Source organism: Equus przewalskii, chromosome X (assembly GCF_037783145.1).
Source record: "Equus przewalskii isolate Varuska chromosome X, EquPr2, whole genome shotgun sequence".
NCBI classification, from domain to species: domain Eukaryota; kingdom Metazoa; phylum Chordata; class Mammalia; order Perissodactyla; family Equidae; genus Equus; species Equus przewalskii.
Genome location: NC_091863.1, coordinates 57,254,819 through 57,279,060, shown reverse-complemented (window position 1 = coordinate 57,279,060; position 24,242 = coordinate 57,254,819). Strand labels below are relative to the sequence as shown.

Here is a 24,242-nt window from a genome sequence, read left to right as displayed (position 1 = left end):
TGCATGTATCTTTATGCACTCATGTTTCCATGTTCTTTGGATAAATGCCCAGCAGTGGAATAGCTGGATCATTTGGTAGTTCTATTCTTAATTTTTTGAGGAATCTCCATACTGTTTTCCATAGTGGCTGCACCAGTTTGCATTCCCACCAGTAGTGTATGAGAGTTCTTTTTTCTCCACATCCTCTCCAACATTTATTTCTTATCTTGTTAATTATAGCCATTCTGATGGGCATGAGGTGATATCTCATTGTAGTTTTGATTTGCATTTTCCTGATAATTAGTGATGTTGAACATCTTTTCATGTGCCTGTTGGACATGTGTATATCTTCTTTGGAGAAATGTCCATTCAGATCTTTTGCCCATTTTTTAATTGGGTTGTTAGTTTTCTTGTTGTTGAGATGTATAAGTACTTTGTATATTTTGGATATTAACCCCTTATCAGATATATGGTTTGCAAATATCTTCTCCCAATTGTTAGGTTGTCTTTTCATTTTGTTGATGGTTTCCTTTGCTGTGCAGAATTTTTAGAGTGATGCAGTCCCATTTCTTTATTTTCTCTTTTGTTTCTCTTACCTTGTCACACATGGTGCTTGAAAATATGCTGCTAAGACTGATGTTGAGGAGCGTACTGCCTATGTTTTCATCTAGAAGTTTCACATTTTCAGGTCCTATACTCAAGTCTTTAATCCATTTTGAGTTAATTTTTGTGTATGATGTAAGATAATGGTCTACTTTCATTCTTGCATGTGGCTGCCCAATTTTCCCAACACCGGTTACTGAAGAAACTTTCCTTTTTCCATTGTATGTTCTTGGCTCAGTTATTGAAGATTACCTGTCCAAAGATGGGTAGTTTTATTTCTGGGCTTTCAATTCTGTTCCATTGATCTGTGTGTCTGTTTTTGTGCCAATAGCATGCTGTTTCAATTACTATAGCTTTGTAGTATATTTTGAAATCAGGGAGTGTAATACCTCCAGCTTTGTTCTTTTTTCTCAGGATTGCTTTGGCTATTCAGGGTCTTTTGTTACATATAAATTTTAGGATTCTTTGTTCTATTTCTGTGAAAAATGTCGTTGAAACTTTCATAGGTATTGCTCTCAATCTGTAGATTGCTTTAGGAAGTATAGACATTTTAACAATGGTAATTCTTCCAGTCCAATAGCATGGAATATATTTCCATTTCTTTGTGTCTTCTTCAATTTCTTTATACCGTGTTTTATAGTTTTCAGTGTACAAGTCTTTTACTTCTTGGATTAAGTTTATTCCTAGGTATTTCATTCTTTTTTTTGCAATTGAAAATGAGATTGTATTCTTTAATTTCTCTTTCTGCTCCTTTGTTGTTAGTGTATAGAAATGCAACTGGTTTTTCTATGTTGATTTTGTATCCTGCAATTTGACTGTATTCATTTGTTATTTATAAAAGTCATTTGGTGCATTCTTTATGGTTTTCTATATATAAAATCATGTCATCTATAAATAATGACAGTTTCACTTCTTCCTTTCCAGTTTGGATTCCTTTTATTTCTTTTTCTTGCCTGACTTCTCTTGCTAGAACTTCCACTACTATGTTAAATAAGAGTGGCGAAAGTGGACATCCTTGTCTGATTCCTGTTCTTAGCAGGATAGCTTTCAGTTTTTCTCCGTTGAGTATGCTATTAGCTGTGGGTTTGTCATATATGGCATTTATTATGTTGAGGTACTTTCCTTCTATACTCATTTGATTCAGAGTTTTTGTCAAAAATGAATACTGTATCTTGTCCAATGCTTTCTCTGCATCTATAGAGATGATCATGTGATTATTATTCTTCATGTTGTTAATGTGGTGTATCACACTGATTGAATTGCAGATGTTGAACCATTCCTGCATACCTGGAATAAATCCCACTTGATCATGATATATGAGCTTTTTAATGTATTGTTGTATTCGATTTGCTAGTATTTTTTTGAGGATTTTTGCATTGATGTTCATCAGAGATATTAGCCCATAATTTTCTTTTTTTGTGTTGTCCTTGTCTGGTTTTGGTGTCAGGGTAATGTTGGCTTCCGAATGAGTTAGGAAGCTTCCCTTACTCTTCAATTTTTGGAAGAGTTTGACAAGGATAGGTATTAGGTCTTTTTTGAATATTTGGTAGAATTCACCAGGGAAGCCATCTGGTCCTGGACTTTTATTTTGGGGGAGATTTTTGATTACTTTTTTGATCTCCTTGCTGGTGGTTTGTCTATTCAAATTCTCTATTTCTTCTTGATACAGTTTTGGAAGGTTTTATGATTCTAAGAATTTATCCATTTCTTCTAGATTATCCAATTTGTTTGCATATAGCTTTTTGTAGTATTCTCCTATATTCTTTTGTATTTCTGAGCAGTCCTTTGTAATTTCTCCTCTTTCATTTCTTATTTTATTGATTTGAGCCTTCTCTCTTTTTTCTTGGTGAGTCTAGCTAAAGGTTTGTCTAATTTGTTCATGTTTTCAAAGAACCAGGTCTTAGTTTCAATTTTTTTTCTATTTTTGTTTTAGTCTCTATTTCACTTATTTCTGCTGTGATTTTTATTATTTCCTTCCTTCTACTGGTTTGGGGCTGTGTTTGTTCTTCTTTTTCCGGTTCCTTTAGGTTCACTGTTAGATTGTTTATTTGAGATTTTTCTTGTTTGTTGAGCTAGGCCTGCATTGCTATAAACTTCCCTCTTAGAACTGCTTTTGCTTATCCCATTAATTTTGTCATGTCATATTTTCATTTTCAATTGTCTCCAGGTATTTTTTGATATCTCCTTTGATTTTTTCATCGACTCAGTCATTGTTCAGCATTTTTTGTAGTCTCCACATATTTGTGGCTTTTCCAATTTTCTTCCTGTAGTTGATTTCTAGTTTCATACCATGTGGTCAGAAAAGATGCTTGGTATTATTTCAATCTTCTTAAATTTATTGAGACTTGTTTTGTGGCCTAACATGTGATCTCTCCTGGAGAATGCTCCATATGCATTTGAAAAGAATGTATATTCTGCAGTTTTTGAATGGAATTTCTCTATATATCTACTAAGTCACTCTGGCCTAATGTTTCGTTTAAGGCCAATGTTTCTTTATTGATCTTCTGTTTGGATGATCTATCCATTGATGTAATAGAAGGGTCAAAATCCCCTACTATTATTGTGTTACTATTTCTCCTTTTATGCTTGTTAATAATTGCTTTGTACATTTAGGTGTTCCTATGTTGGGTACATAGATATTTTCAAGTGTTATATACTCTTGTTGGATTGTACCCTTTATCATTATGTAGTGCGCTTCTTTGTCTCTTGTTACAGTTTTTGTTTTAAAGTCTGTTTTGTCCAATATAGGTGTTGCTAACTCAGCTTTCTTTTCTTGGCCATTTGCATGGAGTATCCTTTTCTATCCCTTCACTTTCAGTTTGTGAGTGTCTTTAGGTCTGAAGTGTGTCTCTTGTATGCAGCATATATACGGGTCTTTTTTTTTTTATCCAATTGGCCATCTTATGCCCTTTAATTGTAGCATTTAGCCCATTGACATTTAAAGTAGCTATTGATTAAAATTTACTTATTACCATTTTGTTACCTTTTCTAGGTGTTTTAGTACTTTTTCTCTGTTCCTTTCTTCTTCTCTTGCTCTCTTCCCTTGTGGTTTGATGGTTTTCATTAGTATTATGTTTGGGTTCCTTTCTCTTAATTATTTGTGTATTCATTATAGGTTTCTGGTTTGTGATTACCATGAGGTTCATAGATAATAACCTGCTTATATAGCAATCTATATTAAGTTGATGGTCTCTTAAGTTTGACCCCTTGCTAAAAGCTCTACTCTTTTACTCCTCTCCTCCCACATTTTATGTTTTTGATATCATATCTGACCTCTTTTTTTGTGTATGTGTATCCATTACCCTCTTCTCATGGAACTAGATCATTTTAGTACATTTGCCTTTTTTTTGTTGGTGAGGAAGATTGGCTCTGAGCTAACATCTGTTGCCAATCTTCCTCTTTTGGCTTGAGGAAGATTGTCACTGAGCTAACATCTGCGGCAATCTTCCTCTATTTTGTATATGGGATGCTGCCACAATATGGCTTGATGAGTGGTGTGTAGGTTCACACTCAGGATCCGAACCAGCAAACCCCCAGGCCACTGAAGCAGGGCATGTGATCTTAAGCACTATTCCACCAGGCCAGCCCCAGTCCTTTTGTCTTTTGACCTTCATGTTAGCTTCATAGCTGGTTGATCTACTACCTTTACTGTATATTTGCCTTTACCAGTGATTTTATTGTTTGGGGGGTTTTTTTTGGATAATTTTCTTATTCCTATTTGTAGTCTTCTCTCTTCCACTTAAATAAGTTTGTTTAGCATTTTTGTAAGACTGGGTTCTTGGTGATCAACTCCTTTAGTTTTTGCTTGTCTGGGAAACTCTTTATCTCTCCTTCCATTCTGAATAATAACCTTGCCTGGTAGAGTATTCTTGGCTGTAGGTTTTTTCCTTTCAGCAGTTTTAATATATTGTACCACTCCCTTCTAGCCTGTAAGGTTTCTGCTGAGAAGTCAGGTAGCAGCCTTATGGAGTTTCCTTCATATTTAACTTGTTGCCTTTCTCTTGCAACTTTTAGGATTCTCTCTTTCTCTTTAATTCTTGGCATTTTAATTATAACGTGTCTTGGTGTGGGCCTCTTTGGGTTTATCTTGTTTGGTACTCTCTGTGCTTCCTATACTTGGATGTCTGTTTCCTTCCTTGGGTTAGGAAAGTTTTCAGCTATTATTTCTTCAAATAGATTCTCTGCTGCTTTGTCTCCCTCTTCTCCTTCTGGGACACCTATAATACAAATGCTGGTGCACTTGATGTTGTCCCAGCTATCCCTTAGACTATTCTGGTTCTTTTTAGTTCTTTTTTCTTTTATCTGTTCAGCTTGGGTGATTTCCTCTAGTCTTTCGTCGAGCTTGCTGATCCCTTCTTCTGTATCAACTACTCTGCTGAGTCCCTCTAGTGAATTTTTCATTTCCAGTATTGTATTCTTCTTTTCTGCTTGGTTGTTTTTTATATTTTCCAATTCTTTACTGACATTCTCACTGACTTCATCCACTCTTCTCCCAAGATGAGTGAGCATCCTTATGACTGTTTTTTTAAAGATTGGCACCTGAGCTAACACCTGTTGCCAATCTTCTTTTTCTTCTTCTTCTTCTTCTCCCCAAAGCCCCCCAGTACATAGTTGCATATTCTAGTTGTGAGTGCCTCTGGTTGTGCTATGTGGGACACCACCTCAGCATGGCCTGATGAGTGGTGCCATGTCCATGCCCAGGATCCAAACCAGTGAAACCCTGGGTCGCCAAAGTGGAATGTGCAAACTTAATCACTCAGCCACAGGGCCAGCCCCCTTATGACTCTCAATTTGTACTCTTTGTCAGGTAACTGTTTATCTCTGTTTCATTTAGTTCTTTTTCTGGGATTTTGTCCTGTTCCCTTACTTGGAACGTATTGCTTGTCTCCCCATTTTGCCTCTGTCTCTGTGCTTATATCTGTGTGTTATGTAAGTCAGCTATGTCTCCTGATCTTGAGAGGTGGCCTTATGTAAGAGATGCCTTACAACACCCCACAGTGTGCTTCTTCTTGTCACCAGTTCCAAATGTTCCAGTAGTGTCCCTTGTTTGGGCTACATGTGTCCTTCTGTTGTGGGATGGTTGCTTTTGCTGTAGGTGCCTGGGGAGGCTAGACTGTCCACCTGGCTAGCTGGTTGTAACGTTCAGCTTCATGTGGTTGCCATGTCCCTTCAGTCACTTTATCAGGTTTGTGGAGCCCCAACACAGATGGCTGCAAGGTCTAATAGCACATTCTTGTTACAGTTTTTCTGTTGAGTAGGTCCCCAGCATGGCTGGTTGCTAGGCTCAGGGGTTTAAAATTGCTGTAGGCCTCTGGCCTGCAAGGCTGTCATCAGCTATGTCAGGATTATAGCTGAGTGGGACTGGCCCCAGGGATGGGAGCACCCCATTTTGTCAGTCTTTGGAAGATGGGGCTGATCTCCTATGTGACTGTTTGAGAGGCATACATCTGCTGCAGTTGACTAGCCCCACCACCTACATTGCCACACACCCCACCAACATAGTCCTGCCCAGTGTGCATTCCCCAACCCCCTGAAGCTGACTCAGTTGCCCCACTGCAGAAGCCCCACACACTACACCAATGCAGGCCCACCCCTCATGCAAGCCCTGCCCCATAGAGGTGGACCTTCTTGCCCAGCTGCAGAGGTTCCAGGTACCCCACCTATGCAGGCCCACAAGTTCCCCAAGGGCTTGCTGTTGGGTTGAGCCAGTCCCCAGGGCAGGCTGCTGGCTGTGGCTGAGTGGATTAAATTGGTGCTTTAGTGGGTGGGGCAGACCCCTGTGCTAACAGGCTAGGAGAAGAACTCTGATGGCGTCTGCCAGCATCTGTGTTAGCATGCCTGAACTAGGTCACAATAATGGCTGCTGCCAATGTCTCAGTCCCTGGGGAGGTGGTCCGCTGGGGGGTGTCTCACCTCTCACTGAGATGCACCCAGAGCCTATCAAGTGAGTCTCTTTTCACCAAAGGACTGTGCACCTGTCTTTATGGTGATTTTAGGTTCCTTTCCAAAATGGGTGAATTTGTGTGTGGGCCCTTTAAGAGCAGGCTTTTCTTTCCCTCATGTCTGATAGATTTTCTGAGGGTATTTCGCATTGTCATTAATAGCCAGCAAAGCCAAATATTATGACACTTGTCTCAGTTGTGCTGAGTCCAAAAGCTGCTTACAGTGGTAGCACTACCCCAGTCAGATCCCCCACTCCTCCAGGGAAGACTGCATACCTTAGGATAGTTCCAGGCCAGCCGTGAAGCACCACAGCTACGAGGTGGCTTTTTTTCTCTTTTCTGCCTCTTCCACTTCAATCAGCACTGTCCCTTGTTGTGGGGGTTCTTTTTATCCAGTTTTCAGTTCTCTCTCAGGAGTAATTGTTCCAAGAGTAGTTGTAAATTTGTTGTGTCTGTGGGAGGAGGTGAGTTCAGAGTCCACCTACACTGCTATTTTGACACTGTCTCTCACTTATTCTTTCTTATGCCTGCTTAAATCTTCTTTTGAACCTTTCTAGTGAAGTTTTCATTTTAGTTATTTAATTTCAGCTCCAGAATTTCTTCTTGGATTCTTTTTAGATTTTCTATCTCTTTATTGATATTTCCATTTTGTCCATACATTGTTTTCTTGAATGTCTCCACATATTCCTGTAGTTAATTGAACATCTTTAAAACAGTTGTTTAAATATTTGTCTAGTAGGTCTGCCATTAATTCTTTTTCAGGGACTGTATATATTGATTTATTTATTTTTCCTTTGAATAGGCCATAACTCCTGTTTCTTTGTGTACCTTGTGATTTTTTTTGAGAATTGGACATTTGAATCTAATAATCTGGTAACTCTGGACATCATATTTTCCTCCTTCCTCAGGGTTGGCTGTTTTTTGTTTTCTTGATTGCTGTAGGCTGTCTCTATGATGAGAATCAGCCTTTGGTATATACTTAAGATCTTTTCAGGTCTTCTCTGAGACTTTCTCTGGGCATGTGTAGTCACTTTCTAATTTTCCCCATCTATGCAGTTGTTTTTGAATGTCCTAATCTCTAGTGTCTGGCTCTCAAAAGGGGAAAAAGAGGGAAATCGGGGGGGGGGGGGGGGGGCGGTGAGGGAGATAAAGGGCATCAGCCCTTTAAATCCCCTGGAAGTCACTTTAGCTGAAGTGGGGGAAGTTTGCAACAATGTGAGGAGGTACAACAACAATGACCACTGCCTCTTTGCCTGCACCTCTTTGATCAAAAGCAGTAATCAGTGATCAGAAGACAAATCCCTGATACTTGGAGGATAGGATTCTTTTTGCCCTCTCTGGCTCCTGCAGCTGTATGTAAGCTGCTCCAGGAACACATGTACAGCTGCCTGCCACGTGGCTGGGGATGGGGGATGGGGGATGGGTAGTTGCTACTGTGCTAAGAGATTAAATTGACCAAAATTAACTACAATTTACCTTCCAAGCCTTCCCCTGAAAGTTTCAATCTTTAATACACTCCAGAGTTCCAAAATGCTTAAGACAGTTTCTGCCAGTGCAATTGTCTTAGGTGGGGAGACAGATTCCTGATGCCTCCTACTCCACCATCTTCCCAGAATCCTTTCACCCAATAGCCCTAATTTTTGTTACACTTTATTTCTTAGGACAGTTTTAGATTTACAGAAAAATTGATAAGATAGTATGGGGAGTTACCATATACTTGCACCCAGTTTCCCCTATTATTAACAGTTTACATCACTATGGTACATTTGTTAACTTAATGAACCAATATTGATACATAATTATTAGCAAATGTCCATAGTTCCCTCAGATTTCCTAGGTTTAAACTAGTGTCTTTTTTCTGTTCTAGGATTTCATCCAGAATGGTATATTACATTTAGTTGTCATGTCTCCTTAGGCTCCTCTTGGTGGTGACAGTTTTGATACTTCCCTTATTTTTTATGACCTTGACAGTTTTGGGAGTACTGGTCAGGTATCTTGTAGGATTCTTCTCTCACAGAATTTGTCTAGTGTTTTTCTCATCATTAGACTAGGGTTACAGATTTGGGGGAGAATAATCAAAGGTAAAGTGTCATTTTAATCCCATTGTATCAAGAGTACATGCTATTGTTAGCGGATCAGAACTGGCCACTCCAAAATGTGTCTCTTTGTCTTGATTATTTTTAAGAACAAAAGACTCTGAAGGAAACTTTTACTTTCTCCATAACTGCCTAAAAGAATTTAAAATAGAAGGGCTTATTCCAAGAAGGAGTTAATACCATAACTGTAATGTAATATACAATGTGTCTCTCAGATCACATTGTCTATAGTTGGTCCACTTGCATTTCCATCTCCGTGTAAATTTCCTTCTTCCCCCTTGAAGTCCCAAACCACTACCCCCAACATCCTCCTTTGCCTTTAGCTGAAAATTGTATAATAGTGGTGGCCTTGGTCATTCTGCGAGTTACTCAACTTTCCTGGGTTTCTCCCATGTATACATGTTCTAGAGCTTTGTTTGATTTTCTCCTGTTATTCTGTCTCATGTCAATTTAATTCTTAGACTAGCCAGAAGGACCTAGAGGGTAGAGGAATTGTCTTCCTCCCCTACATTATCACATTATTTGTGACTACTGATGTTGACCTTGATCACCTGTCTTAGGCAATGTTTGTGAGGTTTCTCCACTGTAAAGCCCTATTTTTTTAATGAAATTTTTTATTTTGAGACAATCATAGCTTTACATACAATTGTAAGAAGTAATACATAAACATCACATGTGCCAGTTTTCCCCAATGGTAACATCTTGTAATACAATAGTACAATACCACAACCAAGAAAGTGACATTGATATAGTCAAGACGCAGACATTTCCATCACCATTAGCATCCCTCATGTTAGTCTTCTATAGCCAGACTCACTTCCCTGTCACTCTCACTCACTCTTTCACCCCTGATGATCACTAATCTGTTCTCCATTTCTGTAATTTTATTATTTCAAGAATGTTGTATAAATGGCATCATACAGTATGTGACCTTTGGGGATTGGCATTTTTCACTCAACATAATTCTCTGGAGATTCACCTTCATTTTTGTATGAATTGATAATTCATTATTTTTATTGTTGAGTAATATTCCATTGTATGGATATTACCACAGTCAAACCATTCACCCATTAAAGGACGCCTGCATTGTTTCCAGTTTTTGGCAAATAAAGCTGCTATAAAAATTTGTTTAAAACCTTTTGTGTGAATATAAGTATTCATTATTCTGAGTACACACCCAAGAGTGCAATTTCTGGGTTGTATAGTGGTTGCGTGTTTACTTTTTAATGAAACTGCCAAACTGTTTTCAAGAGTGGCTGTACCATTTTATGTTCTTACCAGCAATGTACAAATAATCCAATTTCTCTGCCTTCTTACCAAGTTTGGTGTTATCATTATTTTTTATTTTAGCAATTCTGATGTGTGTCTGATATCTTACTGTATTTTAATTTGCATTTCCCTGGTGGGTACTGCTGTTGAACATCTTGCTTTTTGTTCATTTGACAGCTGTATATCTTCTTCAGTGAAATGTCTTTTTGTGTGTTTTGCCCATTTTCTCATTGAGTTGTTTGAATTTGTAACCATTGAGTTTTGAAAGTTTTTTTAAAATATATTCTAGATACTAGCCCTCGCTGGATCTGTGGTTTATACATATTTTCTCCCATTCTGCATCTTGTCTCTTCATCCTATTATTTGGGTATTTCAGAGCAAAAGTTTTGAAATTTGATGAGGTCCAATTTATCAATTTTTCCTTTTGTGGATCATGTTTTTGTTGTCATATCTAAGAACTCACTACCTGCCCATGGATCCCAAAGGTTTTCTCCAATTTTTTTCCTAAAAGTTTTATAATTTACATCTTATAATTAAGTATGTGATTGATTTTGAGTTAATTTTTTTGTAAGATGTGAGACTTAGATTGAGGTTCATTTTTGTTTTGCTTATTGAAGTCCAATTGCTCCAGTATCATTTGTCAAAAAACCTTTCTTACCTCTATTGAATTGATTTCACATCTTTATCACAATTAAGTTGGGCATTTTCTCTGACTTTACTTCTGTGTTCTCTATTCTTTACATTAATCTACATGTCTATATCTCTGCCTATACCACTCAGTCTTGATTACTATGGCTAATTAATGTCTTGAAATTGGATAGACTGATTCCTCCCACTTTATTCTTGTTTTTCAAAATTGCTTTAGCTATTCTACTTCCTTTGTCTTTGCCTATAGATTGTCGAATAATCTATGTATACAAAAATATCTTGCTGAGATTTTGATGGGAATTGCGTTAAACTTACGTATCAATTTGGGAATAATTGACATCACTTCTATGTTCAGTATTCTAATCTATGTACATGATGTCTCTCCATGTATTTAGATCTTTGATTTCTTTCATCAGCATTTTGTACCTTTCGGCATACAATTGCTGTACACGTTTCACTAAATTTATAGGTAGGTATTTCTTTTTTTTGAGTGATTATAACTGGTATTGCATTTTTAACTTCAGTGTTAATGTATTCATTGCTAGAATATGGAAATACAATAGATTTCTGTGTGTTTCTCTTGTGTCCTGCAACCTTGTTGAAATCACTTCCTAGTTCTAGGAGGTTTTTTGGTGATTATTTGGGATTTTCAGACTTAAATCTTTCTTTCTTTATTTTTTCTCCCCAAAGCCCCAGTACATAGTTGTATATCCTGGTTGTAGGTCCTTCTGGTTCTTCTATGTGGGATGCCACCACAGCATGGCTTGATGAGCAGTGTGTAGGTCACACCTGGGATCCAAACTGGTGAACCCCAGGCCACTGAAGCAAGCACACGAAGTTAACTGCTATGCTACCAGGTGGGCCCCTACTTGGGATTTTCTATGTAGACAATCATGTCACCGGCAAATAGGAGCAGTTTTATTTCTTCCTCTCCAATCTATATGCCTTTCATTTCCATTTCCCATTTTACCTTATTGCACTAACTTGAATTTCCCTCACTATATGAACAAGAATGATGAGAGCTGACATCATTGCCTTTTTCCTGATCTTCAGAGAAGAGTATTCTGTCTTTCACTGTTAAATAGAATGTTAACTGTAGGTTTTTTGTAGATGTTCTTTATCATGTTGAGGAAGTTCCCCTTTTCTTCCTATTTTTCTGAGAGTTTTTATCATGAATATGTGCTGGATTTTGTCAAATGCTTTTTCTGCATCAACTTACATGACCATATGATTTTTCTTTTTTAGTATGTTAATATATTAGCTTACACTTACTGGTTTTTGAATATCAAACCATCTTTGCATCCTTGAAAAAAATCTCATTTGGTTATGATGTTTAATTCTTTTATGTTGCTGAATTTTCCTTGCTAATAGTTTGCCAAGGATTTTTTCATCTATATTCATAAGGGATATTAGTCTGTAGTTTTCTTTTGTACTGTCTTTGTCTAATTTTGCTATCGAGGTAATTCTAGCTTCATAAAATGTATTGAGAAATGGTCCTTCTCTTCTATTTTTTGGAAGAGATTGCATAGAATTGGCATGAATTCTTCCTTAAAAGTTTGGTAGAATTTTCCAGGGAAACCATATGAACCTGGAGATTTTTTGAGGAGGAATATTTAATTACTAATTCAATTTCCTTAATATAGAGCTATTCACATTGTTCATTTTATATTGGGTAAGTTATGGTAGTTTACGTTTTTCAAAGAATTGGTCCATTTCATTTAAGTTGTCCAATTTATGTGTGTAGAGTTATTCATTGTAATCCTTTATTATTCCTTTGATGTCTGCAAGGTCTGTAGAGGTATCCTTTATTTTATTCCTGATATTGGTAATTTATCTCTCCTCTATTTTTTTGAGGAAGATTAGCCCTGAGCTAACGTCTGTGCCCATCTTCCGCTATTTTATATGTGGGATGCCCACCGCAGCATGGCTTGCTAAGTGGTGCACAGGTCTGCGCCCAAGATCTGAACCGGCAATCCCTGGGCGGCTGAAGTGGAGTGTGTGAACTTAACTGCTACACCACCTGGCTGGCCCCCCCCCTCCTCTTTTTTTCCCTTTGTTAGTCTTGCTGGAAATTTGTCGATTTTTAAAATCTTTTCAGGAAGCCACTTTGTTACTGCTGGGCCTTCTTTGGATAGTACTCCAACTGGGCTGCTGGAGCACCTTGTTGCAGCTTTATGAGAGTTTAAGTTCAGCTTCCTCACTAAGCATTTGCTGCTGGGGATGGGGCTATAGTTTTACTTGTGATGTTTGGCTGAAGTAGAGTGGCTACTGTCTAAAAGTTTTCTATGTTTCTAGGCTGCCTCTCTCCTGGCCCTTTGGCTAGTGAGAGCAGGCTTTTGTTAGGGCTTTTTATGTCTATGCCTATTGAAATTTCTGGGTTGCTGGCTTCTTCAGCTTCAAGTCTGGGATATTGTTACCGAAATCAAAGTGGGTTCCCTCCTGGTGAGTTAAATCGGACTCTCCGCCAGAAGTAGCTGTCTCACAAAGTATATTTCCAGCAAATAGGAGACCATGAGGAATCACTTCCAAAGTCATGGCATCCCCAAACAAAGGGAAGCAAGAACCTTTTATTTTGGATGGGGAATGAATATTCAAAAGGGAGAGATGGGTATTTGCTTGCACAGGCTCAGCTGGAAAACATGCTTCCACATACACTGTAGGTTATGGTAATAAGGCCTAAGAGCCTCCTGGAGAGATCTTAGCATTCAAAATAAAGCAAAGGTCATAGGTGTAGCTTTTGTGGTGAGGCTTGGTCTGGTTCAGGGTGGTTGGCAATTGCATCTCCTTAACATAACAAAAGAAAAAATAATTTGGAACAACAGTTAAATGCTTCCAAACCCACCCTTGAGTTTCTTGGGGCAACTGGTGAGTGACAATATGACAAGGGATTTTTACACACTGAGGTATATGGGGTAACTGTTCACATTCAAAACTGATTTGGCTTAAAATAAAAAGTCTGACTTACAGCCTATCAAACATACATTGTACATCTGCTTTAACTATTAAAATAAAGAATGCACTTTCTTAAGATAAGAATGCATATTTCCCCTCTTATGCCCTACTGGTAACACCCTACTGGTAATGCCCGTATTAGTACTCCTAAAATAAGTTCCCTTTCCCAACATCAGGGTCATGTTGACCTGCTAATTTGAAACTAAACATCTCTTTGAAACTTTGATGAAAATATATCCTGGGTATGTTTAATGTATGTTCTTTGTAATAAAAAGATATGAGACTGTACTGAAAATCATGCTTCTCCAGAACACTTTCTTCCTTTCTGGAAAAGGCCTTCCTGGGTTATGATCCTCACTGTGGCTCAAGTAAAACTCATCTTACTTCTCTTATCTATAGAATAGTTATTAGTTACGTAACTGTGGGCCCTCCAGAACCCACGGTTGACCCAGTTGACCCAGTTCAACTGACCTCATCTTATCAACAGAGTAATTAAGAGTAGCTTTTCCAGGAACTGAGACCACTTGTCCAGTTCAGGCCGGCTGAGACCACCAACTCATCAACTGGGCCTGCACAAATGCTCGACAAGAGACTTTTTTGATGTCAAGGAACTAAAAACTCCACCCTCAGATAATGGTAATGCTGCCATTTTATGAACATGTATCCTATGAAGAGGTATGAAGCTTAACTATGCTTGTGCAGATTATCAATTATCTCACTTCTCCTGACCTCCAATCATCTATTCCCACACTTCAGACCACCCTGCCCCCTCCCCCTTAAATATCCCTGACTCCCCATTTTCAGGGAGGTAGATCTGAGATTGATTCTCCTGCCTCCTCGCTTGGCTGCCTTGTGATTAAATCCTTTCTCTTTGAAAACTCATTGTCTTGGTGATTGGCATAATCATGTGGTGGGCAAAACGAACCTGGTTTGGCAACAGTTATTTTTTAGTCCACAGATATATGAGGCAAAAAGAAAACCCAAGGAACTCACTATCATGTAGTTCCTTTGATCCAGGAGCCCTTTGCCCATCTATCTTTTTCTGTCCACCTTTTGGAGTCTTTATATGCTTGTTTTATATATAATGTTTAGGGTTTTTAGTTGCACTGAATGGAAAGAATAGGTAAACGCATATCTATGCCATCTTCTTGGAAGGAGAAGCCCCATTAGCTGGATTTTCAGTTATTTTCTAAGAGATGTTTTGTTATTTTGTTTTTAAATCAGGAAGAAGCTTGAATTTTATAAAATGCCTTTTTAGCCTCTATTGATATAATGTGCTTTCCTGTTTGTATCTATTAATATGAGGATTATAGAATCAATTTTAACTAAAATTGTGTGGTGAATGTTATATAGTTATGTACCCCTGTCCCCAAGCATATAGCAGAGGTTATAGACTCAAGTAGCTAGAGGGGCCTGGTAGGTAAAGTAAGAGAAATTCTGGCTGGGACTTTTGCAAGACTATGAGGAATAGTGGGTGCTGGGGTCAAAGCGGGGACTTGTGACTTGTCTGTAGGGAGAAAGTACTACTCACCTCCAGCTGAAAGTATCCACATAGAAATGGGTGCCTAGTGCTTCCCTATCTTTGTTTTTGTTACAGAGAGACTGAAAATAAGAATTTCTATGGGAAATGTTCCAATGGCATCTAATTGATGAATATTGTTAAACAATGTGTGGGTCAAACTAATGTATTGTGGACCTGATTCAGTAAGAAGGCTACCATTGATACTGGCTCAACACAAGGTTGACATAATGGAAGCCATATTGTAGAAAAAAACTGATATTGTAATTTTGAATGACCTCTGATTAACTAACCCAGCTAGATACGCACCCTCCAGGAGAAATATATGCTCTGTAGATTTTATGGCCTCTCCCAGCTGCAATAAGTTGATAATTTTGATAACTTTGTTCTTTTGAGTTCATTAGGAATGTGATGACCCCCAGGCAGAGTCTATGCTGATAGCCATCATCAATGACAACTGAAAGATCTGGGTACAGGGTGTTGCTCTTGTCTCTGATGTACATTCAGTAAAACAACAGACTATCAGGAACTAAAACCAGATGTCTGGCCCCACCCAGAGATCAGATGGCTGCCCCTACTTGGAGACCAGATACCTCCCCCACCCAAAGACCAGCCCCCTATATAACTGGCCTGTAGGAGTAATCACCCACATGTGTATGGTGATGGAGTGTAATTAGTCTTTGGGTGGTGAACTTGATGTAATCTACACAGAAATCAAAATATAATGATGTACACCCAAAATTTATATAATGTTATAAACCAATGTTACTGCAATAATAAAAAAAAAAACAACTGGCCTGTAGTCTTTGTTCTGGAAGATGTTTCTTTTGGACATTAGTCGGCCATCTTCCCCCTTGCTGGCAAGCTGTAATAAAATTCTCTGCTACCAACTTGCCTCTCCACTATTGGCATGTCTTGCCATGAGCAGACGACTCCCACCTTGGGCAGCAACACCATTTTGTAACTTCTGGCACAGGAATACTGATGAATCAAAATAAGACTTCGCTTTGTCTGAGACTAGAAAAGGTTGCCTAGAGGGAATGTAAGGAGAACTTAAATGCTAGGTGTATCCTTAATACAGAGATGTAGCCTCATTTCCCCCTCCAATTCTGGGCCAAATTCTTGAGGGCATGGGAAACGAAACTCCAGATGGTTTGGGAGGATTCAAAAGCAGAGTCCTGTGTTTGTCCTTTCCTAAATAGAGTTCAGCACTCTGACAAGACTCGAGAATTTGTTTAGGGGCTGGGAGTGTCTTGTTGACACAGCACAGCAAGTAACCAAATCAATTTCTAGGAGCCCAAGAGGGTCACAGAAGTTGAAACTCAGCTAAATTGAAAGGATCGTTCAGATGGGAATGAAGGATTACACATCAATTCTTATGGAGGTTCATAAAAGAATGTGGCTTCAGTTATAAGATCAGTTACATTTCTTTGACCATTTGAGTTTATGGACCAAAAATTGTACCCTCTACACTATCCTTTCTGTTATAAATTCTATCACATCCTAGGTTTGATGTGTAGTATTGTCATTTTCTAAATCATTTTTCATTACAACTTCAAATTTTGCTTGCCACAATAGCTACCTCCCCATACCAAGTTTTAGAGTTTAAAAGTGCCTTTTCTATTTTATAGAACTTCACTTGTTTTCCAGATCTGATTTTTTAAAATGCCAGCATATAAAACTGAATTTTTATATCTGTGAAAATACATTTTTCAGAAACTCCTAAATATAAATATGATTTTTGTATCTGTGAAAATGTGTATTATTGAAATTACCAAAGCCCCAATCTATGTTTAATCTTAGTGGTTATACTTGTTTTCTTAGATTGTTAAAAATATGTAAGTCCAAACTTTGTCGCTGATATCTTTATGTCCATAGTTTGCTCCTAAGGTTTTTTGTTTGGTCAATTTTTCCTCATTGCTCTCTCTCTCAAAGCTACTTACACACATTATACATATTTTTCTGGTTTATTTTCATTAAACTATACACTTTATGTAGGGCCAGATAGTGATGTCTTTCAGTGTTATTTAAAAGCTGATGTGGTCAGATAATTCAAAGCAATCGACATATAATAAAATTAAAGTCACTTTGGCAAGGTCATAGACATTTCTAGAATCAGCTTTATTTGGGTGATGAGTCTCTGAGGAAATGCCACCTCCTCAGGGTGCCTTTTGTATCTAAGACAGAACTATTTGTCCCCTCCGTACACACTCACTATGCTTTTCCCTGGTGTCCTTTTTCTCCATAGCAATTTATCTTCATCTGACACGCTGTTTTACTTGTTAATAGATTCTAGGCCTGTGTTCTCAAACTTGGTCTGATTTGTTCACTGACGTAGTCCCAAATCCTCCAATAGTGGCTGGAACACAGTAGCTGTTAAATGTGAAATCAAAAGACGTCCAAAGACCTAGAAGCTGCCTAATGTTCAGAATGACTGTTCAATAACCAGATTCTCCAGTGGCACAGAAACACATTAATTATAAGACATGTAAAAGTGAATAACTTTTTTTGAGATTTTTTTCCAGCTGTTTTCTCCTTTAACACGGTAATTAATGCTCACTAGCCTGGGAGTAGCCTCTATCTGTGAACCTCTGGTCAGTGAAGAGGTTTCAGAGAAAATAATATAATTATCAATCAGCAAAAGGAGGGGAGGACAAAGGAAAAAAACTAAGCGGTAGCCTCAGTGGGGCATTCCCGGGCTAGATGTCCGGGCTTGCCACAGCGGTAGCAATTGACCTTGTTCTTCTTGCTACAGTTGATGGCCACGTGGCCGGTCTCGCCACACCGGTAGCACTTGACTTGGGTACAGTCTTTCTGAAAGTGGCCTAATTCGCCGCAAGAGTAACACTTTTGCTGTTCCTGACGGTCACAATCGCGAGCCAGATGGCCTCGTCTGCCACAAGTGTAACAGCACTGCTCCCTCTCTCGCTTAGGCTCCGTACAGTCTTTGGCAATGTGGCCACTTCTCCCACAGTTGTAGCAGATGTTCTCGAGAAGGTGACAGTCCCTAGCATGATGACCAGACTCACCGCAGCGGTAACAGATGTCAGGTAGGGTGGTGGAAGTGCCCTGAGAACCTCTGCCACGGCCTCTAGCTCCGCGCCCTCGAGCTCCTCCTCTAGGGCATCCCCGGGCCCAGTGGCCAGAGCGTCCACCCCTGAAGCAGTCCTTACTGCTCATGGCTGCGGTGAGATCTTCAGGTGTGCGGGTCTACCGCTGCCCGGAGGCCCCGGCGCTACTCCCATAGGTGGCTGAGAAAGAAGTGGCCGTTTTTCTCTAGGGGCCTCAGCGACGTCACACAGGTTTGCACACGGCCTCATTCACATGTCACAGGCGGTCCAGCTGCCTCTCTCGCCTGGTTTTCCTCTTATCCTTAAAGGTGAAAGCACGGCTGAGAGGTGGTGTTTTCCATTTGTTAAAAAATAAACACTTGGGTCGTTAAATCCAGTTCGAATCCCTCCCTGTTCAGATTACGGGCCCCGTAGGATTTCGTATAAAGACTTAGGCCTTCTTTGCAGTCTAGTAGATGACCAGTTTTTATATATCCGCTATGGACTTAGGAAAAGTATGTGTGAGATGTATCTAATCCAGTAAATGAAAGAAACAAATTATAACAAATTAAAATAATTCACTATTTTTGTTTAAAAAAATACAAATGTCCGTAAAGATATGAGATACATAAGACAGAAAAAAAGTCTGTGAAATGCCACAGTGAGATTTACTTACAATTTAGCCTATTTTATTGTAGGAATCTGAGTTTTCAGCATAATCACTGCCATTTAAGTTGTAAAACATAACACGAGTGAAGCATTCAGTAAGAAGAAGATGATATAATTTGGAAAATAAATTGCAAAGCCATAATTTAAATATTGGACAGATTTCCTCTCTGTTGTTTTTCAGATTGTTTATATCTTATATAAACCTCATAAGGATTTATGGACATGTTCATTAATATAGATATAGAAACAAGTATGGAAAACTAGACACTGAAATATCAACAGTAGCCTTTTTGGGGTTATATGATTGAATATGACTTTTTTCTCCTTATTTTCCTTCTCTGTGCTTTAAAATTTTTGAAATGATTTTAGGTTATGTAATTTTAAAAATCCACAATAAAAACTTGTCTTTAAGTTACTAGTTAGCTGTATGTTTTGTGTGTGAATTTTTTTTCGGCAGCCAGTACAAAAGTATTTGGTGAAACACAGACATAAGAACAGTGAATGTAGCAGTTGGTCTTTATTTTTTGTTTGCTTTTTTTTTTTGGAGGAAGATTAGCCCTCAGCTAACTACTGCCAGTCCTCCTCTTTTTGCTGAGGAAGCCTGGCTCTGAGCTAACATCCGTGCCCATCTTCCTCTAGTTTATACGTGGGACGCCTACCACAGCATGGCTGCCAAGCAGTGCCATGTCGGCACCGGGATCCGAACCAGTGAACCCCGGGCCGCCGAGAAGCGGAACGTGCGAACTTGACCGCTGCGCCACCGGGCCGGCCCCTTTTGGTCTTTATTTTTAACATGACTTGATTGGAATGTGCAACTGCTTCTTTAAATGCAACCACAAAGAAAAATGTTTTCAAAAACTAATAAAAGCTTAGAGCCAAAGAGCATGAGCAGTTGCCACATATAGAGTAATGAAATGAGTTTTGTTCCTAAACAATTAAATGGTGCTGCATAAATGGTTTCAAAATGCCAAAATTCTCTCTGTGGTCCAAAATTTGACGTACGTTTATTAAATTAACCTTATTAATTATCATGTTTAAATCCCTCTTTAGGTTTATGTTTTTATTAAAGTAATACATGCCCATAGTTTAAAGCATTGATTTTCAAACAACATTGAGACATGAGGAAGAAATACATATTAGATCACAATAGAGGATATACATATGCATATATGTGTCCTATAACTCAAATAAGTTTAAGAAGAAAAATTTACCCTTAAGTGTGCGATGTACTTTTGATGTTTTCTATTCATGTTGTAAAAAATGCTGGTGGTGACCCATTAAACTGAGATCTCAATTCACTAAATGATTGTAATTCACAGTTTGAAGCACACCGAGTTAAAGAGCCATAACTATGAATAATGCTTATATTATGATCTCCTGATATTTCAACTTTAGACATCTGTGATTTTTCATTTCAGAGAATGAACATTTAGCCCTCTTTTACCTACACCATCTTTTGGTCCACCTCATGCACTTGCACACTTTGAATTCTCCACTCCACCCACGCCCTCCTTTACCTTTCTCTAATATGGTTCGATCAATATCCAGGGATTACACAATTGTAACTATGTAAATACTACTTGTGCCTGAGCCATAAATCCTCTGATCACTTTTCATTACATGCCCAGCCTTTTGACTCCTGGAGTTAATTACTGTCATTCTTCATTTCCTTAGTTTCTCATATACTTATCTCAATTCTACTTCATAGATCTATATGGCTATCTCTATACCAGTGCCGTACAGTCTTCATTACTGTAGCTTTGCATTTTGTTTTGAAATTGGGAAGAGTGAGGCCTTCAACTTTGTTCTTCTTTTCTAAGATTGTTGTGACTATTCTGAGTCCCTTGCATTTCCATATGCATTTTAGTGTCAGCTTGGTAATTTCTGCAAAAAAGGCAACCAGGATTTTGATATGGATTGTAGAATCTGCAGACTAACTTGGGAAGTATTATCTTAACAATATTAAATCATCTAACACATGAGCACAGAATACTGTCTCATTTATTTAGGTTTTTATTTTCATTCAACAATGTTTTGTAGTTTTCAGTGTATAAGTCTCACACATCTTTTGTTAAATTTTTTCTTAGTATTTCATTATTTTTGATGCTATTGTAAATTGAAATATTTTGCTAATTTCATTTTTGGGTTGTTCATTGCTGGTGTATAGAAATACAGTGATTTTTGTATGTTGACCTTTTACCCTGCAACCTTGCTGAACTGAATTGACTTAATAGTCCCAATAGTTTTTTAATAGCTTTCTTAAGATTTTCTATAGATAAGATTATGGAGATTACGTCATTGGCAAGTAGAGGATAGTTTGAATTCTTCCTTTTCAATTTGGGTGCCTTTTATTTCATTTTCTTGCTTAATTACCCTGGCTAGAACTTCCAGTACAATGTTGAATAGAAGTCGTGACAGTGGACTTCCTTGTCTTGTTCTTGATCTTAGGAGGAAAGATTTCAGTCTTTAAGACCATTAATTATGATGCTAGCTACGGTTTTTTATAGATACTCTGTATCAGATGATGAGGTTCTTTTCTATTCCTAGTTTGTTGAATGTTCTTATCATGAAAGGGTGTTGGATTTTGTCAAACGATTTTTCTTCCTCTCTTGTGTTTGCCTTGACTTTTTGCATTTGCTAGAACCACCAACATATTGTTGAACAGAAATTGTGAGAGTGGATATCCTTGTTTTGTTCCTGATCTTAAGGGGAAAGCTTTCAGTCTCACTATTAAGTATTATGTTAGCTTCGGGCTTTTGTTAGATGCCCTGTATCAGGTTGAGGAAATTCCCTCCTAGTCCTAGCTTATTAAGCATTTTTTATCATGAAAGTGCATTGGATTTTGTCAAATTCTTCTGTGGCTATTGAGATGACCATGTGGCTTTTTCGTTATTCTATTAATGTGGTGCACAACATGGATTTTTACATGTTCATCTAACCACGTGTTCAAGGGATATAATCCTGTTTATATGCTGCTGGACTTGGTTTGCTAGTATTTTGTTGAGGATTTTTTGTGTGTGAGAGAGGAAGATTGGCCCTGAGCTAACATCTGTTGCCAATCTTCCTCTTTTTGTTTAAGGAAGATTGTGGCTAACACCTGTGCCAGTCTTCCTCTATTTTATATGGGACACCCCCACAGCGTGGCTTGATGAGCGGTGCTAGGTCTGTGCCCGGAATCTGAACCTGTGAACCCCCTACTGCTGAAGCAGAGCATGCAAATTTAACCACTATGCCACCAGGCTAGCCCCATTTTATTGAGGATTTTTGCATCCATATTGATAAGGAATATCAATCAATCTGTAGTTTTTTTTATTTTTGCGATATCTCTGTTTGGTTGTCATTTCAAGGTAATACTGACCTCAAAGAATGACTTTGGAGGTCTTCCCACCTTTTCTGTTTTGTTTGTTTGGAATAGTTTGTAAAGAATTGATACTATTTCTCCTTTAAATGTTTGGAAGATTTCAGTAGTGAAGCCATCTCAGCCTGGGCTTTTCTTGTGGGAAGTTTTTAAATTACTAATTTAGTCTCTTTACTTGTTATAGGTCTATTCAGATTTTCCATTTCTTCTTGAGGCAGTTTTGGTAGTTTGTGTCTTTCTAAGAATTTGTCAATTTCATCTAGGTTATCTAGTTTATTGGCATACAGCTGTTCATAGTATTCCCTATATTCCTTTTATTTCTGTAAAGTCAGTAGTGATGCACCCTCTTTCATTCCTAATTTTAGAAATTTGAGTCTTTTTTCTCTTTTTCTTGGTCAGTCCAGCTAAAGATTTTTCTCAATTTTGCTGATCTTTTCAAGGAACCAAGCTTTGGTTTTGTTGATTTTCTCTATTGTTTTTCTATTCTCTATTTCATTTATTTTCATGCTAATCTTTATTACTTCCTTCTACTTGCTTTAAGCTAGTCTGCTTTTCTTTTTTCAGTTTCTTAAGGTGGTGGATTAGGTTATTGATTTGAGATCTTTATTTATAATATAGGTGTTTACAGCAATAAATTTACCTCTGAGGACCACCTTAGGCTGCATCCTATAAATTTTGGTATGCTGTGTTTTCTTTCTCATTTATCTCAAAGTATTTCCTAATTTTCTTTGTAATTAATTCTTTGACGTATTGGTTATTCAGGAATGTAATGTTCAATTTCTACATATGTGTGAATTTCCTAAATTTCCTTCTGTTATTAATTTGTAATTTCATTCCATTGTGATTGGAGGACATACTTTATATAATTTCAATAATTTTACATTTATTGAGACTTATTTTATGGCCTAGCATATTGTCTGTCTTGGAGAATGTTCCATGAGTGCTTGAGAGGAATGTTTATTCTGTTGCTATTGGTTCGAACATTCTATAGACATCAATTAGATCAATTGGTTGATAGTGTTATTCCAGTTTTCCATATCATTGCTGATTTTCTGTCAATGTGTAGTATCCATTATTGAGAGTGGAGTATTCAAGTGTCCAACTATTATGGTTAGATTATCCATTTATCCATTCAATTTTGTCAGTTTGTTCCCATGTATTTTTGGGCTCTTTTGTTAGGTGCATAATATGTTTATAATTGTTATGGTGTCTTAATGACTCAAACCTTTTATCATTCTAAAATGCTTCAACCCTTTAAATATTTCTCAGACGTGTCATATTTCTTTCCATTCCACTAATACTCTAAAGCAGGCCTACATCAATTCTTGACTAAGTGATTTTTCTAAAATGCAAAGTCAACCACATCACTCCCTTGCTTGAAATCTTTCTCTCCAATAACTACTAGATAAACTCTGTTAGGCCCAAGAGAAGTAATCTTACCAAGATCAAATAAAGACAGTGACCAGAGCTAGGACCACATCCCAGGTTTCCCAACTCCTGTTTGAATACTCCCTTTACTGTAGGTACCACTGAGCTGGGTACTCTGGATTGGCCCATTCAATCTTCATTTAATTCTCCTTCTTGTTTGAGAAGTTGGAAAGTCAAAAAGTCCATTTTCTATACTCCCTTGCAGCCATAGTTCTGAAGGCAAAATAGGTCCATCAATTAGGATCAACTCCTCGAGATTTGGAAGGCAAATGTGATATCTTCAAGCCACATTTTTTCTCTTCTTGTTGGAAAATGGGTTGTGCAGACTTGCCACACAAATAAAATAACATTTTGGTGTTCATTCACCAGCTTTGTATGCCAATAATCAGCTATGGCGGTGACAGCTACAGCAGTGGTTTTTCACATATATATATGGATTTCTGGATTTATTTTAAGGAATTTGTTCACATGATTATGGAGGCTGGGAAGTGAAAAATCTGCAGGGTAGGCTAGAAGGCTGGAGATCCAAGGAAGAGCCAATGTTGCAGTTCAAGTCCAAAGGCTGTCAGGCTGAGGACCCAAGGAAAAACTCATGTTGCACTCCAAGTCCAAAGACTGACTGCCGGCAGAATTCTCTCTTGCTCAAGGGAGGTAAGTCTTTTGTCCTTTTCAGGCCTTCGACTGATGGATGAAGCCTACCCACACTATGGAGGGCTATCTGGTTTACTG

General features: G+C 38.1%; 1 protein-coding gene across 1 annotated transcript; it reads right to left on the bottom strand.

Moving 5' to 3' along the window:
- Window positions 1-17,110: 17,110 nt before the first annotated feature.
- ZCCHC13 (zinc finger CCHC-type containing 13) lies at window positions 17,111-18,350 on the bottom strand. The gene has a single exon (XM_070603398.1). The coding sequence runs from the start codon at window positions 18,186-18,188 to the stop codon at window positions 17,676-17,678; it is 513 nt and encodes a 170-aa protein (XP_070459499.1). The 5' UTR covers window positions 18,189-18,350; the 3' UTR covers window positions 17,111-17,675.
- Window positions 18,351-24,242: the final 5,892 nt, after the last annotated feature.